This window comes from Sorex fumeus, unplaced genomic scaffold, assembly GCF_029834395.1.
Source record: "Sorex fumeus unplaced genomic scaffold, SorFum_2.1 ptg000033l, whole genome shotgun sequence".
NCBI lineage: Eukaryota > Metazoa > Chordata > Mammalia > Eulipotyphla > Soricidae > Sorex > Sorex fumeus.
Genome location: NW_026606090.1, coordinates 35,401,960 through 35,417,014, shown reverse-complemented (window position 1 = coordinate 35,417,014; position 15,055 = coordinate 35,401,960). Strand labels below are relative to the sequence as shown.

Genomic DNA, 15,055 nt, shown 5'->3' with positions numbered 1-15,055 from the left:
GCGCCGCGCCTGCGCGCTGGGCCCGGAGGAGCCGGAAGCGGCCGCCCGTCCCGCGGCTGTCCGCGCTGCTCGGTGAGTGCGTCCCGGGCCTTTCGCGGGCGTCGGGTCCGGCGGGCTCGGTGGGCGCGGGGCGGGCGGTGTCCGGGGAAGGCGGCCGCTGCTCCGGGCCTGCCGTGCGCCTCTCGGGCTCGCGACCAGCGCGCGGGAACGCCCTGGAAGCGTGAATGACGCCCTGGAGCCCTGGTGTTCAGACGGGGCACGAGTTTCCCTCCTGCATCCGTGTGGGAGTAGTTGCCGCGCGGAGGAGGACGGGGGTCTCCTGGTCAGAGCTCTCTGTGCCTGATTTTTATCAAGAATGACCTTCGCTAAGTCTGAATTTGATTTTGTTTGGGGGTCACTCGTGGCAGTGCTCAGAGGTCAGGGCTTCCTCCTGGTTCTGTGCTCAGGGGTCACTCCTGGCAGGGCTCAGGGGACCCTGTAGGGTGCCAGGCTCGAACATGGGTCGGCAGCATGCAAGACAAACACCCTTCCCCGCCTTTCTCCAGCCCCAAGAGATTCTTAATTTTATCTGATGTCCTTTCATTGTACCAGACTCACATCCAGGATACCACCTTACATTTATTCAAAACTCTTTGTTGGTTTCCTTTGTGTGTGTGAATTTTTCCTTTGTTTTTCTTTTTATAAAAGAACCCAGTCACTTGATATCTACGATTTCCTTTTGTTTGGGGGCCAAACCCTGTGGTATTCAGGCTTACTCCTTACTCTGTACTCTGGGATCACTCTTGGGGACCATTTGGGGTGGGTTGGCCCTGTGCAGAGCTTCTTAAGGTCCTCTCAGCCCGGCCCTAGTAGGTACAATTCCCTTTTGAAGATGTAATCCCCTTGCCACCTGTTGTTCTTTGCTGTAATGACCAGAGACCCCAGCACTTGCATCACAGCTGGACGGTGGGGAACAGTGCTGGGGATGGGACTCGGGCTTGCACGGCAGGGACTTTGCCACTGTGCTGTCCCCCAGCTCTGCTTTATATTCTATGGGAAGAAATTGAAACACAAGTTAAGCAACCTAACCCAGTAGATGTACAATTCATTAACCTGACTTTCTGCCTTCAGTGTGTGTCCGTATAATGAGGTCGCATTATTTTATGTGTATCAAAAGTTTTTGAGTTTATCCATGAAGAATCATTTAAAAGGTGCTGAGGATTTAGTTCAGTGGTAGAGCAGTCACCTTGCATGTGGTGGGCCTGGGTGGTTCCATCCCTGACATCGCCAAAAAAGAAAAGAATGTTGTTTTATTTTTTTTTAAATTTTTATTAGTGAAACACCATGAGATACAGTTGAGGACTTACAAATTTTTGTACTTGGGTTTCAGTTATACAATGATCGAGTACCCATCCCTCCACCAGTGCCCATTCTCCACCACCACTGAAAAGAATGTTTTTAAAATACAAGTGACCAAATCACTAAAAAAGGTGTGTCATCACCATGACCAGGAAGTCCAACCACGGACAAGTGCCTGTATGTACATGGCAGGGACCCCCAGTGGGCGCCTCCCTCCCTCACGCCCCAATATGTGAACACCACAACAGTGTGGCATCACATGTAGAAAGTCAAAGGGACAGCAAGGGGGAGAAAGATGAATTCTTCCCAGCATGCAGGGATGGAACCTTCAGCCCATTGAGCTATCTCTGGCTCTCTTCCTTTAACAGGCAGGTATTAGTTTACTAGAAGGCCTTTTCCCCCTGGATTCTTTGAGTTTAGGGCACCTGAAAGTGCTCGGACACTCCAGGCTCTGTTCCAGAGCCGTTTCCAGGCTGCACAAGGGACCATGCTGTGCTGGGGGTTAAGCCCAGGCATTCTGAATTCATGCATGTTTTATAGATGGAAGTCAAATCAGAATTCATGCAGATCAAAGCATGAGTTAGCTACTTGAGCTAACTATCCCAGAAGGCATTTTTCAAATCATAGTAACTCCTATTTTTCATTTTAATTGTTATGCCCAAATTCAGAATCAGTGAGATACCCAGGACACAGAAGGGGTATAGGACAGAAGTTTATTTCAGAATTTCAGTGGGCACGGGGGCATTTTCAACAAATAATCCAAAGACTGAGGTTGCGTTTATACTCCAAAATTATGTTCCAACATGGACCTTCCCTCCACCATTGTCTTTTGCTTGCCACTATCCCCCTTAGCAGACACAAAGCAGTTTATTTTATATTGCTTGTTACCAAAAATATGGTTAAGGAATTATTGAAAAATACTCCAGTAAGAGAAAATTTGTGTGTTGGAATACTGCATGAATGAAACCCAGTCATCAACAGCTTTGTCTATCTCACAGTGATTCCGTTTTTTAAAAAAATTAATTTTAAAGGAGAAAATTTGTGAAAATTGTTACTGAAAGAAAGTCTGTGGCTCCATTTTGTGCCTCAGGGTCTTGAGTTTACAAGCTAGTAAGGAAAAACATGCCAGACCCCAAGGACATGGACATAAAAGCCCAGACATCGCCACAGATAATCGGGGTGATTCAAGTCAGTGGAACAAGATGTGTGAACCGCTGTGTTTGGCTTCTGTACCTCCTTGCTCATGGCTGGGGGAATGCACCTGGGAGGGGGCACAGGGCTTAAACACTCCCTGAGGGCCATCAGAATTCCAGGTCCCTTAGGCTTGCCAGCCCTCAGTACTGAGTCTCCAGCTCAGAGTTCCAAGCCCAGGGAGCGAACCCTCAGCCCTGTATGAATGTATTCTGGTGTATGAGTAAAACCTTGAAGCATCTGTCATGTCTCTGTGTGTCTCAGTCCAGAGCTCAGACTTGTGGCCACTTACAGTTGTTTTTCACAGTGTATCACTGGTCATTGTCTGAAGATTTGTTACTAGCTGAGACTTGTGTGTTTTTGATTATTGAGTTTAGTGGGCTTCTGTGCTACTTTCCCATCTGATTTCGTGTGCACCTACTGGGCTGTCAGTACTGTGGAATTTTGGGGTGTTGCTCCAGGAGCCCAAGGGTCTGTGGAACTGGGCTGATGAGTTTGAGCGGCACTTGCAGGGTTACTGGTGAGCTCTAAAGCTGGGCCATTGTTTACGTGGCAGCAGCTCTGGGATATGGGGTGGCTGCACTGGAGTGGGCTGTGAGGCCACCTGCCCCACTCAGAGGAGACCCCCAGAGTTCTCAGTCGCCAAATCCGGGTACCTACAACGTCAGTCGGCTGGGCCTCTGCAGAGATGAGTCTCTGTCAGTGGTGAAGTTGGGCCATGGGCTGCTGCATGTGTGGCCAGTGGGAGTGGCTGCAGGGCTCGGCCACCTCCTCCTGAAGGCTCCCTAGTTTTCCTCCCGACGCTCATCTGTGTACCCAGGAGTTTCAGTGGCTTGGCGTGCTTCGCTTCTGAGATCAGTGGAGCTAGGACGTTTGCTTACATGGTGGCAGCTATGGGATGTCCAGTTTTTACTTGTTATATATAAAAAACAATTTCCCCACATCTTAAGGAGATATGAGGAAAACAAGATGTAGTTACATCCATGCATCAGAAAGGCGAGCAGGACAAAGTGCACTCGGGAGCAGGTGATCCTTCACCCCACTCGGTGGGATCCAGCCTTCTCCCAGCCAGTATCAGCCTCCAGGTGGCTCCTGATTACTCAGGACCCAACAGTTGGTGGATGATGTTTTCTTAAACCCTTAATTGTGAGGATGTTGGATGTTGCTGTCCTTAATTGTCCTCAATTGTATGGAAGATTATAAGAATAAATCTTAACTGATAGAACTAAAGCAGATTTGGTAGATAATATAATGGAATTAACCTATTCTCTGCTTCAGTCAGTGAAAACAAGATGTGTCTGTGCATAATTGCTGTCTGTGACTTTGCCGAATTCAGAATAATACACAGATCCTGATTTAATTACTGCCCTTATATTAAAATAACCAAGATTGGGCCAGGGAGATTGTACAGGGACAAATTAGGCCACCCGAGTATCACCCCCTGCACCCTCAGCCTACTGAGCTTGGCCAGCTGTCACCCGGAGCAACCCCCCCCCAGACCTGCAGGCCCAGCACAGCTTGGGACCCCCACCTCACCCCCACCAAAAACACCCAAACAAACGAAATAACCCAGATTCTACTGGGAAACTTCGGACAAGCTTCCAATTGTGTGTCTCTTGCTCCTGAAAGGGCCCCCTGCCCATTCTGAGGTACTTACCAGGCTCTTTCTTGGTTCTCAGCCTCCAGGGGACAGGGAGCGTAGCAGGACCATGGCGGGGACCCTGCGCACCGTGCTTCAGAGGCCCCCTGGCCAGCTCCAGGTGAGTATTTCTTTTTTTTTTTTTTAAGTAAATAGATTTTATTTGGAGGATTTTTAAGGTGTGGAGTGGGGGTGGGGGAAGAAAGAGAGAGAGAGAGAGCGAGTAAAGTTAGACACGAAAGCATGAAAGTACACATCTCAAGAGGGGAGATGCGGGCGACACATGTGCTTGGACACCACGTGTGCTCAGCCACGTGGGCGTAAGCACACATGGGTTCAGGCAGCATATGCGCTCCAGGTGAGTATTTCTAGTCAAGATTTTTTTCCCCTATTTCTTACAGTTATTCGTTTGTCTTTGCTAATTAGCATATGTAAAAATGGCCTTTGCTTGTGTACTTTCATCTTTTTTAAGTTGAAGGGCTTCCCTGCAATCGCAGAGTACCCTTTTAATCTTGGATTAGAAAAAAATGCAGAAAAGTATAATGAAGAGACACAATTGTGTTAGTGTTTACTCCTATGTTTCTTCTGGAAAGCATGGCACGTCCCTCTGTTCGTAAGGGTGGAGTCCCGCCTTGTAGACCTGCTGCCAGGGTGAATGGGATGTTTCCGTGGAGAGGGCAACAGCCAAGGCGCTCGCCCTGCACGTGGCCTCCCGGCACCTGAGCCCCACCAGGACTGGCCTTGAGTGCAGAGCCAGGAGTCGGCCCTGAGCACCTCCTGGTGTGACCTCTCCAAAGGAAACTGACGGGACCAAGGCCTGAGCCCGTAGCGGCGAGCGTGTTGTATGGGTCAGCTCAGTGCCCAGGTTTCTTCTCGGTCACCCTCCTTCCTTCCTGCTTGTTTTCTGGTTGTCACTGCAGCTCTGCGGTATGGGTAGAGCCTGAAGGAAGTTGCCTGTGCAGTTTCCTGGCTTGAAAGGTTGGCAATGAATCCTTTCACTTCAGCCTGAAGAAGCAAAACTAGAGGGCAAACAAGGACTAGAAACCGGGGCCGATTTTTCTGCTGGGTTAGGAGGAAAGCTGAAGGCTCGCTTTGGCTTTTGTCTCTGTTGCACTCTAGCGATGGCTGGGTGGCGGCCTGCAGGCCAGTTCAGCCAGCAGAGTTTAGATGGACATAGCCCCACCCCTTGTGGAACAAGACAGAAAAAAGAGAGAAAGCGTCTGCCATAGAGGCAGGCTGCAGGGTGGAGGTGCATGGGGGAGTGATGGGAGGGAAACTGAAGACATTGGTGCTGGGAAATATACATTGCTGGAGGACTGGATTTTGGGATACTGTATAACTGTAGCCTAATTATTAACAGCTTTGTAAGGGTCTATCACAGTGATTTCATTTAATATATGTATATATATGTGTGTATGTATATATACATATATATAGACAAGTTCTGGTTTAATAGTCAATATTTATGCTTTTGCCATCTGTCATGATAGTTGTATGATGGGATATATTCATTTTTTAGGGGACTGAGATAAAGGTTTAATAATTACATATTTAATGTTTTTGATAGTTATGTAAAAAGACTTGTCAAAATTGATGATTATAGATTTCTGCACTTAGAATTCTAAAAAATGCATATTTTCTATTTTAGATTGTAACAAGAGGTGTGGAGTCACTCATTTGTTCAAATTGGATTCGTCACAAATTTACCAAGTCAAGAATTCCTGATAAAGTAAGAACAGGCGGGCTTTTAAAAAGAAATTAATGTTACTGTTTTATAAGAACATGTGAGGTTTTCAGAGCTACCTACTTTTGTAATATTGAAAAACTTCTATAAATGCCAGTGTCTCACTATGAATGTAGGTAGTAGTAGTATTATAGCAGCATAATATAGTCCTATGTAAATGATAGTCCTATGTAAACTAGTAAAATGTTGCCCTCAGCAGTCTCAGCTTCATGATCAGAAGCTAAAGAACTTGATTTCATATCACCGTCTATTCCCAAGCTGTTTTTATGTCCCACCTGAGTCAGGTATTTGTCTTCTCTGCAGGAACCCCTCCGGTTCCATCCATGTTGTCACGGAAGGCATGGTTTCTCCCTGTCATTTGGCCTTTGGGGCACTTCCGTAGCCTGACCATTGTATACAGTGCTGCAGTGAATGACCGAGGCATGCAGACATTATTTCAATTAGTATTTTCGTGTTTTTCTGGTGGCTGTGTAGTAGTAGAATTGCTGATCATGTGTTATATCTTTTGGGTGGGATGTTTTGGGCTCTGTCGGTATTGGGGGAGCATCTGTGGTACCATGGATTTGACCCAGGATGGGAAGTCTGCAAGGCCAGTGCTTTACTCCTGGACTAAGTCTTTGTCCCAGCACATCTCTTGTAATACCTTGACAGATCGTCAGACTGCTTTCCAGAGAGACTGAGCCAGTAGTGAATTGACGGCTCCATTTCCTGAACATCTGTCAGCCCTTGCTCTTTCTAGGGTTGTTTAGAGAGGTTGCATCACAGCATTTCCTGAGAATGATGTTGAGCAGGGCCAGGGGAGTGTGTGTGTGTGTGTGTGTGTGTGTGTGTGTGTGTGTGTGTGTTCTATGTCTTTGAAGAAGTACCTATGCATACTTTCTTCTTTTTTGTTTTTTCTGGTGGGGGGGGGGGGCACACCAGATCGTACTCAGCTTGCTCTGTGCTTCGTGCTTTGGGGTCACTCCCATTGGCCCTCAGGACAGTCTGTGCAGTAGGGATTGACCCCGCGTCAGCCTTGTGTGGACCAGGCCTTCTCCCCTGTCCTGTCTCAAGCCCTCTTCCCATTTTTTGTCCAGGTTCTCTTCTTGTTGAGTTTTGTGAGTATTAACCCTTTGTCAGACATGCTGTGAGGAATGATTTAATTATTTATTTGTCCATACAGAAGCTTTTTGATTTGATATCATCCATTTATTTTTAATTTTCTTTTAACACTGAAGTTGAATCCCCAGATGCATCGTGGAAGTCCGTAATCACAGTGTTTTTTTTGTTTTTGTTTTTGTTTTCCTTTTTGGGTCACAGCCGGCGATGGCTCAAGGGTTACTCTTGGCTCATGCACTCAGGAATCACTCCTGGCGGTGCTCGGGGGACCATATGGGATGCTGGGAATCGAACCTGTGTTGGCCATGTTGGCTCCGTGCAAGGCAAACGCCATACCCACTGTGCTGTCGCTCCAGCCCAATCACAGAGTGTTTTTGCCTTGGGGTTTTACTGGGCCGTGCTCCCAGGATACCAGCATGCAAGGCATGAACTTTATCCCTGTCGCTACCTCCCTGGTCCTGTCTGTGTTTGTGTTAGTGCAGTTTATGGTTTCGGGACAAGTATACAAATCTTTAACTGGCTTTGAGTTAGCGTTTGAGTAGCATGAGATCCAACTCCATTCTTTTGCACACGCTTTCCATTTTCCTGAAGTGCGTCTACTTTCATTTCAGTTTCACCTTGTTTTGATTCTATAGCGTTTGACCGCCATCTCTTAAAATAGCTTTTAATGCAGTTTGAAGTGAGGAAGCATGATACTTCCATTCTTGCTTTTTTTTTAATCAAAATTTCTTGGGCTGGAGCGATAGCACAGTGGGTAGAGCGTTTGCCTTGCATGCAGCCAACATGGCCAACCCGAGTTCGATTCCTCCGCCCCTCTCGGAGAGCCCAGCAAGCTACTGAGAGTATCTCTCCCGCACGGCAGAGCCTGGCAAGCTACCCGTGATGTATTCGGTATGCCAAAAACACAGTAACAAGTCTCACAATGTTACTGGGCTCGCTTGAGCAAATCGATGAACAACGGGAGGACCGTGATAGTCAAAATTGCTTGGTTATTGGGTCTTTGTAATTCCATACTAATTGCTTCCTTAGAGAATGCCTTTGGGGGGCCAAGAGTTCGCTCAGGGATAAGGCATTTGCCTTGCACAGGGTTCACCCAGGCTCCACCCTGGCATGCATAGAGTCCTTAATACCACTAGGAGTGGCCCCTGAGCACAGACAGATACACCCCCCAAACCAGAATAAAATAGATAATAGAATGCCCCTGGAATTAATGACAGGGATTGCACTGATTCTCTCCTACTTTGGGAGGGCAGTCACTTGACAGTGTTACTTCTTCAGACCAGTGACAGAGGAGAGATATCTGCATTTACAGTGTCTCCCGTTCCTTTTTATTTTCACTGGTTTTGGGACCACACCTGGTGGTGCTCAGGGCTGACTCTTGACTCCTCACTCAGGAATTAACTCCTGGTAGTGCTGGGGGGGGGGGGGGGGGGGGGGAAACAGATGGAATGCCAGGACCAAACCCGATGAGTGGCGTCCAAGTTAAGCACCCTACCCACTGTGCTCGCTGGCCCCACCTTTCCTTTCTTTTAACAATATAATTGTAATTGTCTATGTAGAATGTTTCACCTTCTTTGATAAGTTCATTCCTAGGTTCTTAATTCTTTTGATGCACTTTTTTTTTTCTTTTTGGGTCACACTCGGCAATGCCCAGGGGTTACTCCTGGCTCTCCACTCAGGAATCACTCCTGGCGGTGCTTGGGAGACCATATGGGATGCTTGGAATTGAACCCGGGTCAGCCACGTGCAAGGCAAATGCCCTACCTGCTGTGCTATTGCTCCTGTCCCTTGATGCACTTTTTAAGTAAAATAGTTTTACTGATTATTTCCCCCCTTACTTGCTTGCACGCAATAAAACAAAATGGGTTATTAGATACAGATTTTGTTTCCTGACATTTCACTGTATTGGTTTGTTATTTTTAATAGTTTTTTAGTGAAACCTTTATTTTTATGTATATTATAATATCTAAATACAGTGATAGTCTTTTTCCTTTATATTTTTTTTCCTTTTCTTTCTTTTCCTTGCAAAATTGCTGGAGTTAGGATTTCTAGTAAATACTATATTTACCATAGTGGAGAGGGTGAACATCTTATTTTGTGCTGTCTTACATATAGGAAAACTGCCCATGTTCTCCATTGAGGATTATAGCTCCTGTGTGACATTGAGCTTTTCTGTGGTGAGGTGTATTCCCTCTGTCCCCACAGTAGTGAATTCATTGTTTAAAGATCACAGACAGATGTTGAATCTTGTCAAAAAGCTGAATCTGTTGATCATTATGATTTTTATCTTTCGTTGATGTGATATACTTAATTGGTATATAAACCCCACTTGGTTGATCCTTTTCTGTATTGTTGAATGTAGATTACTGAGATTTTGTTGAGGATGTTTGTGTCTGTGCTCCTTAGGGAGATTGTGCTGTGGTTTTCTTTTTATTCTTATGTACTTTCCACATATTCTTGTAGCAAATGTCTTTATTTTCATTTATTCCTAGGATTATTTTTTTATTTCCCGTTTGATTTCTTTGTTGACCCAATAGTTATTCAGTAAAATGTTGCTTAGTCACTATAAGTTACCATTTTTTTTCCACCTTTCTTTTTTTGGTTGGTTTCTAGTTTATTCCCTGGTGATCCAAAAAGATCCTTGAAATGACTTCCCTCCTCACTTACATATCTGTGCCAGAGCATATTCCTTGTATACTAGAGGAAAAGTCACATTTACCCCTTGGCTTGTGGAAAAGTCACATTTACCCCTCGGCTTTGTGTTGGGTAACATTGCTCTGTCCTTCCACAAGAAACTTAGGTTTATCTGGTTACACCCATCAATCTGGTTACACCCATCACAGTGCTCCTGAAGCACTTCCACTTCCATTGTGTTTACATGTAAACATGTAAACAGTCTTCCCTATGCTCTCCTTCCCACCCAGTTAATCAGCTTTCCCCTTAATCAGACTTTGTTAATTTGTAAGATCAGTTTCCCAGAAATCTATGATTTTATATGTATGAGTGAAATATTGCCTTTCTCCTCTCCTTATGCCTTATGAACAGTTTACTTTAAAGTAATATCCTTTTTGTATAGATACAGAAAGACCGTTAACATTATGCTTTGTAACTTAGGATTTGATTGGCCTTGAATATTATTCACTCCCGGGCATCTGCTTTCTTGACTTAGCCTCAGTTGCCCTTAGTTCCTAACACCCCAAAAGCAGGGTCCCGACGAGGGACTGAATGGACCCAGGGCAAGCAGTGAGCTACCCTGGCAGCGAAATGGGCCAGGCCAAAGTGCCACGATTCTTAACTATAAGTTAAGAGTTTGATCATAGACAAATGCTGTCATGATCCAAAGGTAACGACAAGACTAGGATCCTGCTAGGGGTGGGAAAGACTATCTGGCCTGAGCACTGTAGTCTGAGATCGAGATGGCCCTAGGAGAGCAATTCTATAAGTTTAAGATATTTCTTACTGTATCCATACAAAATGATTTATATTATATTTTTATATGCTTGTCGGACAAGGAGAGGAGAGGCACGCCCATGGGATTCTGCTCTAGGGTGGGTCCTCCTGCTGAGGAAGGATCTGTCCTAGGAGCGGTCTTCCCTGAGGCTAAGATTTCTACCCCTGTTGATCTCTACCCCTATTGATTGTGACCACACCTATGTGTAATTGTTTCCCCAATTCATCATGGAGAGAGGATTTAACTGTACTGTAGGAGTGGGCTGGGGCAGAAGGAAGAAGAGAGTTCAGAGAGGATGAGAAGGAAGAGGAGGATGAAGGGGGATGGAGAAGGAGAATGAAGTAGCATGGGGGCAGAGATAGAGAGAGAGATGAGGAGAGAATCAGAATAAACTACGACTAATACCTACCAGCCTGGCCCTCGTTCCTTCCTCTGCCTGACCATCGCCATCGACCTCTCTGGGGTGGGAGAAGGGTGAGACTACCGAACGCGGGCGGCGGGAGAGATAGAGCCACCGCCGCTGTGGGTGCCGTGCCCCCCAATTTGTGTGAGTTTACACAGCTTTGCACACAAGCAGCCTTGCAGGAGTTCAGGTTGTAAGGATAACTCCTGGGGGTCCTTAGGGACCATATTGGTGCTGGGGATGGAACTTGGATTGGCTGCATTCAAGGTAAGCACCCAGCCTGCTGTATTATCACTCCATCTCCTGGATCTTATTTTATCTTTTATATATATATGTGTGTGTATATATATATATATATATATGTGTATATATATTTTATTTATTTTGCTTTTTGGGTCACACCCGGCAATGCAAGGGGGTTACTCCTGGCTTATACACTCAGGAATTACTCCTGGCAGTGCTCACAGGACCATATGGGATGTTGGGAATCAAACCTAGGTCGGCCATGTGCAAGGCCTACCTTGTGCAAGGCCCTACCCGCTTTGGTACCGCTCCAGCCCCTCTCATATATTTTTTAATCAGATGTATGGTGTATGGTGTTTTCTTCTTTTAGTTTGCCACTTTGATTGCTATCTTTTCTGGACAGAAGCTTGTAGCTTGATGCAATCCTATTTGGAGTTTTATTTTTAATTTTATTACTTGTGCATTTGAGTGGGCTGGAGCGATAGCACCGCAGGTAGGGCATTTGCCTTGGACGCAGCTAGCCCGGCCAAGCTGGGTTCGATTCCTCTGCCCCTCTAGGAGAGCCCAGCAAGCTACTGAGGATATCTTGTTCGCAAGGCAAAGCCTGGCAAGCTCCCTGTGACGTATTCAATATGCCAAACACAGAAACAACAGGTCTCAAAATGGAGACGTTACTGGGCCCACTTGGGCAAATCAGTGAATAATGGGAAGATAGTGCTAGTGCTACTAGAGAAGAACATGTGCTGGACTTCTTAGCAGTAAAGCGCCCTGTGTGTTCCGTTAAGCACAACCCTTCCAACTCCTCAAATGAGGTTATGTTCTTATTTTTTACTGCCATGTTGATTTTTCCAGACAGGACTGGGTAATCCCCTACCTCTTATGTTGCTGTCAGTTTCATTAAAGGTTCTCACACACACATTCTCTCTCTCTCTCTCTCTCTCTCTCTCTCTCTCTCCCTCCCTCTCTCTCTCTCTCTCTCTCTCTCACACACACACACACTCCCACTCTCCCCCTCCCCCCCACTCCCCTCCCCCCTCTCCCGATCCTGCTTTATATAGACTGAAGCTCCTTCTCATTGTACATGTAGTAATCAGTTAGGACCTCCTGATGGAGAGCCCCTTCATTGTGTAACATCTGCACCATATTTTGTCACCTTTTCCAGCTTGAAGTCGAAGTCATCCGTGTAAGTCTGGGCCTGGACCTGTGCAGTGACCAGGGAGATGTGGTCACAGGTCTTCTATGCCACCACTGAGTCCAGGTGGGCCTGGACAGAGACCAGGGCTTCGGGAGCTGAGTGCACAGCACCTGTGACCAACTTAAGACAGACCAGGGGTGGGCAGGGGTTTGCTGTGAGTATGTAGCAGTGACTGGCTTCTGTGTTTCAGGAGTTCTGGGAGGCCTGCCAGGGCTTCACAGTGTAATTTGCCCAGTAGCCACTAGGAACACGCATGATGCTGGGAGCCCATGAAAGGAAGCTGGGGCTTAAGTCCCATTGGTGACAATTGTACGCTCTGAGGTTAGGGGAGCCCCTGGGTGTTTGCTGTTGACTGTTTCTCCTCTGTAAAGTAGGTGGCGTTATCCCCTCCCCAGCTTTCATAGTGTTCATCCTCTTGCTGTTTGAATGCTTTAGTGCCCCTCAGTGCTTCTGGCTACCATCTTTTTATTTTCTTATTTTTTTAATTTATTTTTTATTTTTTGCTTTTGGGTCACACCCGGCAATGCACAGGGGTTACTCCTGGCTCTGCACTCAGGAGTTACTCCTGGCGGTGCTCAGGGGACCATATGGGATGCTGGGAATCAGACCCGGGTCGGCCACATGCAAGGCAAATGCCCTACCTGCTGTGCTATTGCTCCAGCCCCTAGCTGCCATCTTTTAATAAAAAAGTGAAAAAACTTTGTATGATATTCTCCTTGGAATATGAAACTCATAGACTCTCATTTCTATGAGAAACCTTACTGGTAGAAAGATTCAGTTTGTGATGAGGGTTCTGGAAACACCAGGGATGATTATGTAGTTGTTTGATGGTGGTGGTGTTTTTTTAGGGGCGAGCGGGTACAAAGAGGTACCTAGAAACTTAAGTTAAAATTTGACCAGTTAAAACTCTTCCTTTCTAGGTGTTTCAGCCTTCACCTGCAGATCATGAAAAATATGGTGGAGATCCACAGCATCCTCATAAATTGCATATTGTTACCCGAATAAAAAGTACAAAAAGACGTCCATACTGGGAAAAAGATGTAATAAAGATGCTTGGATTAGAAAAAGTATGTAATATTTTAATTTTAATTGTGTTGGTTTGGGGGCCTACCTGGCCGTGCTGAGGGATCACTCCTGGCGGGGTTTGGGGGACCAGCTAGGATGCCAGAAGCCGAATCCAGGTCAGCTGCATGCAAGGCAAGCTCCCTAACACCTGTGCTATAGCTTGGCCTCAAGTATACAGTCCTTTTGATCTTTAGGATTTGTTTGAAAATTGGTACTTTATATTTTTGTTATTTTATTTGCACTGGTGTAGTCTCTTGAAATTTGGTGTAGATAGAATGTACCTTCATGTTACATTTTACTGAGTCTGGGACCGTCCATAACATCATTTCCTTTGTTTATAGGCACATACACCTCAAGTTCACAAGAATATCCCTTCAGTGAATGCAAAACTCAAAGTGGTGAAACATTTGATAAGGTTTGTTCTTATTTCTGTAGCTTTAAAAAATGTTGCCTTGTGTGATTCTAAAAGATTTTCTTATGTCACAGAATCCAGCCCCTGAAGCTGCCCCAAGGACTTCCTGCAGAGGAGGACATGGCCCACACATGTCTCAAGAGCACGGGGGAGCTGGTACTGCACTGGCACCCAAAGCCCTGATGTGAGCACGACTGCACGGTTGAACACGCACATCACTCTTGTTTAAACGTGCGGAGAGTGTTCTATTAAACTTGTCACTGGGTGAGCCTGGGCTGGATGTTTTTCTCTTCCTCCCTGATACTCTTACTGAAGTGTGGGTATGACTGGCACTGTTTGGACGTGGACCATGCCTGGTGGTGCTTCTGTGCTGGGGCTGTGCTTCAGGATGGGCCAAGAGATAGTTGAGTGAGCGGGTGTAGTGCCAGGGACCAAATTCAGGTCTCTCCAGGCAGCCATGCGCTCAGCCCACTGAGCGATCTCCCTAGCCCTTTATTAATTTGTTTATGGTTTTTGTTTTGAGGTCATGCCCAGTGGTTCTTGGGGCTTCTTCCTGCCTCTGTTCAGGGAGCACTCCCGATGGTGCCAGCGGACCATATATGATGACCTGAAATAAAACTGACGCGCTTGACCTCATGTAAGGCAAGCTCCTTAACTATCTCTCTGGCCCTTGTAATTAGCTTTTTTAAACGTGCCCTCACTTATTTGATGGAATTTAATCTTTTCTATGAGTGGACATTAAACAGTGGTGTGTGTTGGAAGAATCGGAAGCTGATCAGAACGTGGTCCCTCCCCCTCAGGAACTTATTGCCTGATTTGCTGAAATACAGAGATTCAGCCAGTCATTGAACATGGTGCAGCCAGACTGGCTGATTTAAACTTTAGTATCTATGAATACAATGTGCACGTGACTTTGTATTATCCTTAAATCTAACACCAAAGCTAGCCTTTTTTATTTTTCTTGTAATTCTAAATCTAATTCTCTAACTTATACATCATTGCAGGCATTCCAGCAGAGTTTTAAAGACACCCTTTTTGTGGGATATATAAAAGACATAAAAAGAGACTAATACCCACAGATGGTAGAAACAAGGGCCAGGAGAACTGGGTTGGACTCCTGCCTCAAGTGCTGGGAGAGAAGGCAGTTGGTATAGAGAAGAGACCATTATGTCCAAGTTAGTTGGAAATGATCGCTCTGGACATGAACTGCATGCTGAAAGTAGGTGAAGGAACAAACATGAAAAAACCTCTCGGTATCTGTGTTGCTAACCATAGT

At 45.9% G+C, this 15,055-nt stretch overlaps 1 protein-coding gene across 1 annotated transcript; it reads left to right on the top strand.

Moving 5' to 3' along the window:
• Nucleotides 1–28: 28 nt before the first annotated feature.
• Nucleotides 29–14,047, top strand: MRPL30 (mitochondrial ribosomal protein L30). Its single transcript, XM_056116750.1, has 6 exons — nucleotides 29–72; nucleotides 4,209–4,289; nucleotides 5,817–5,897; nucleotides 13,223–13,369; nucleotides 13,709–13,782; nucleotides 13,854–14,047. The coding sequence occupies exons 2-6, from the start codon at nucleotides 4,239–4,241 to the stop codon at nucleotides 13,960–13,962; spliced, it is 462 nt and encodes a 153-aa protein (XP_055972725.1). The 5' UTR covers nucleotides 29–72; nucleotides 4,209–4,238; the 3' UTR covers nucleotides 13,963–14,047.
• Nucleotides 14,048–15,055: the final 1,008 nt, after the last annotated feature.

What these genes read in the sequence shown, in the direction of transcription:
- MRPL30 (XM_056116750.1), top strand. Translation starts at nt 4,239, where the DNA reads ATGGCGGGGACCCTGCGCACCGTGCTTCAGAGGCCCCCTGGCCAGCTC. An exon ending in GGCCCCCTGGCCAGCTCCAG is followed by an intron (nt 4,290 to 5,816) that starts GTGAGTATTTCT and finishes TTTCTATTTTAG; the next exon opens with ATTGTAACAAGAGGTGTGGA. An exon ending in AGATGCTTGGATTAGAAAAA is followed by an intron (nt 13,370 to 13,708) that starts GTATGTAATATT and finishes CTTTGTTTATAG; the next exon opens with GCACATACACCTCAAGTTCA.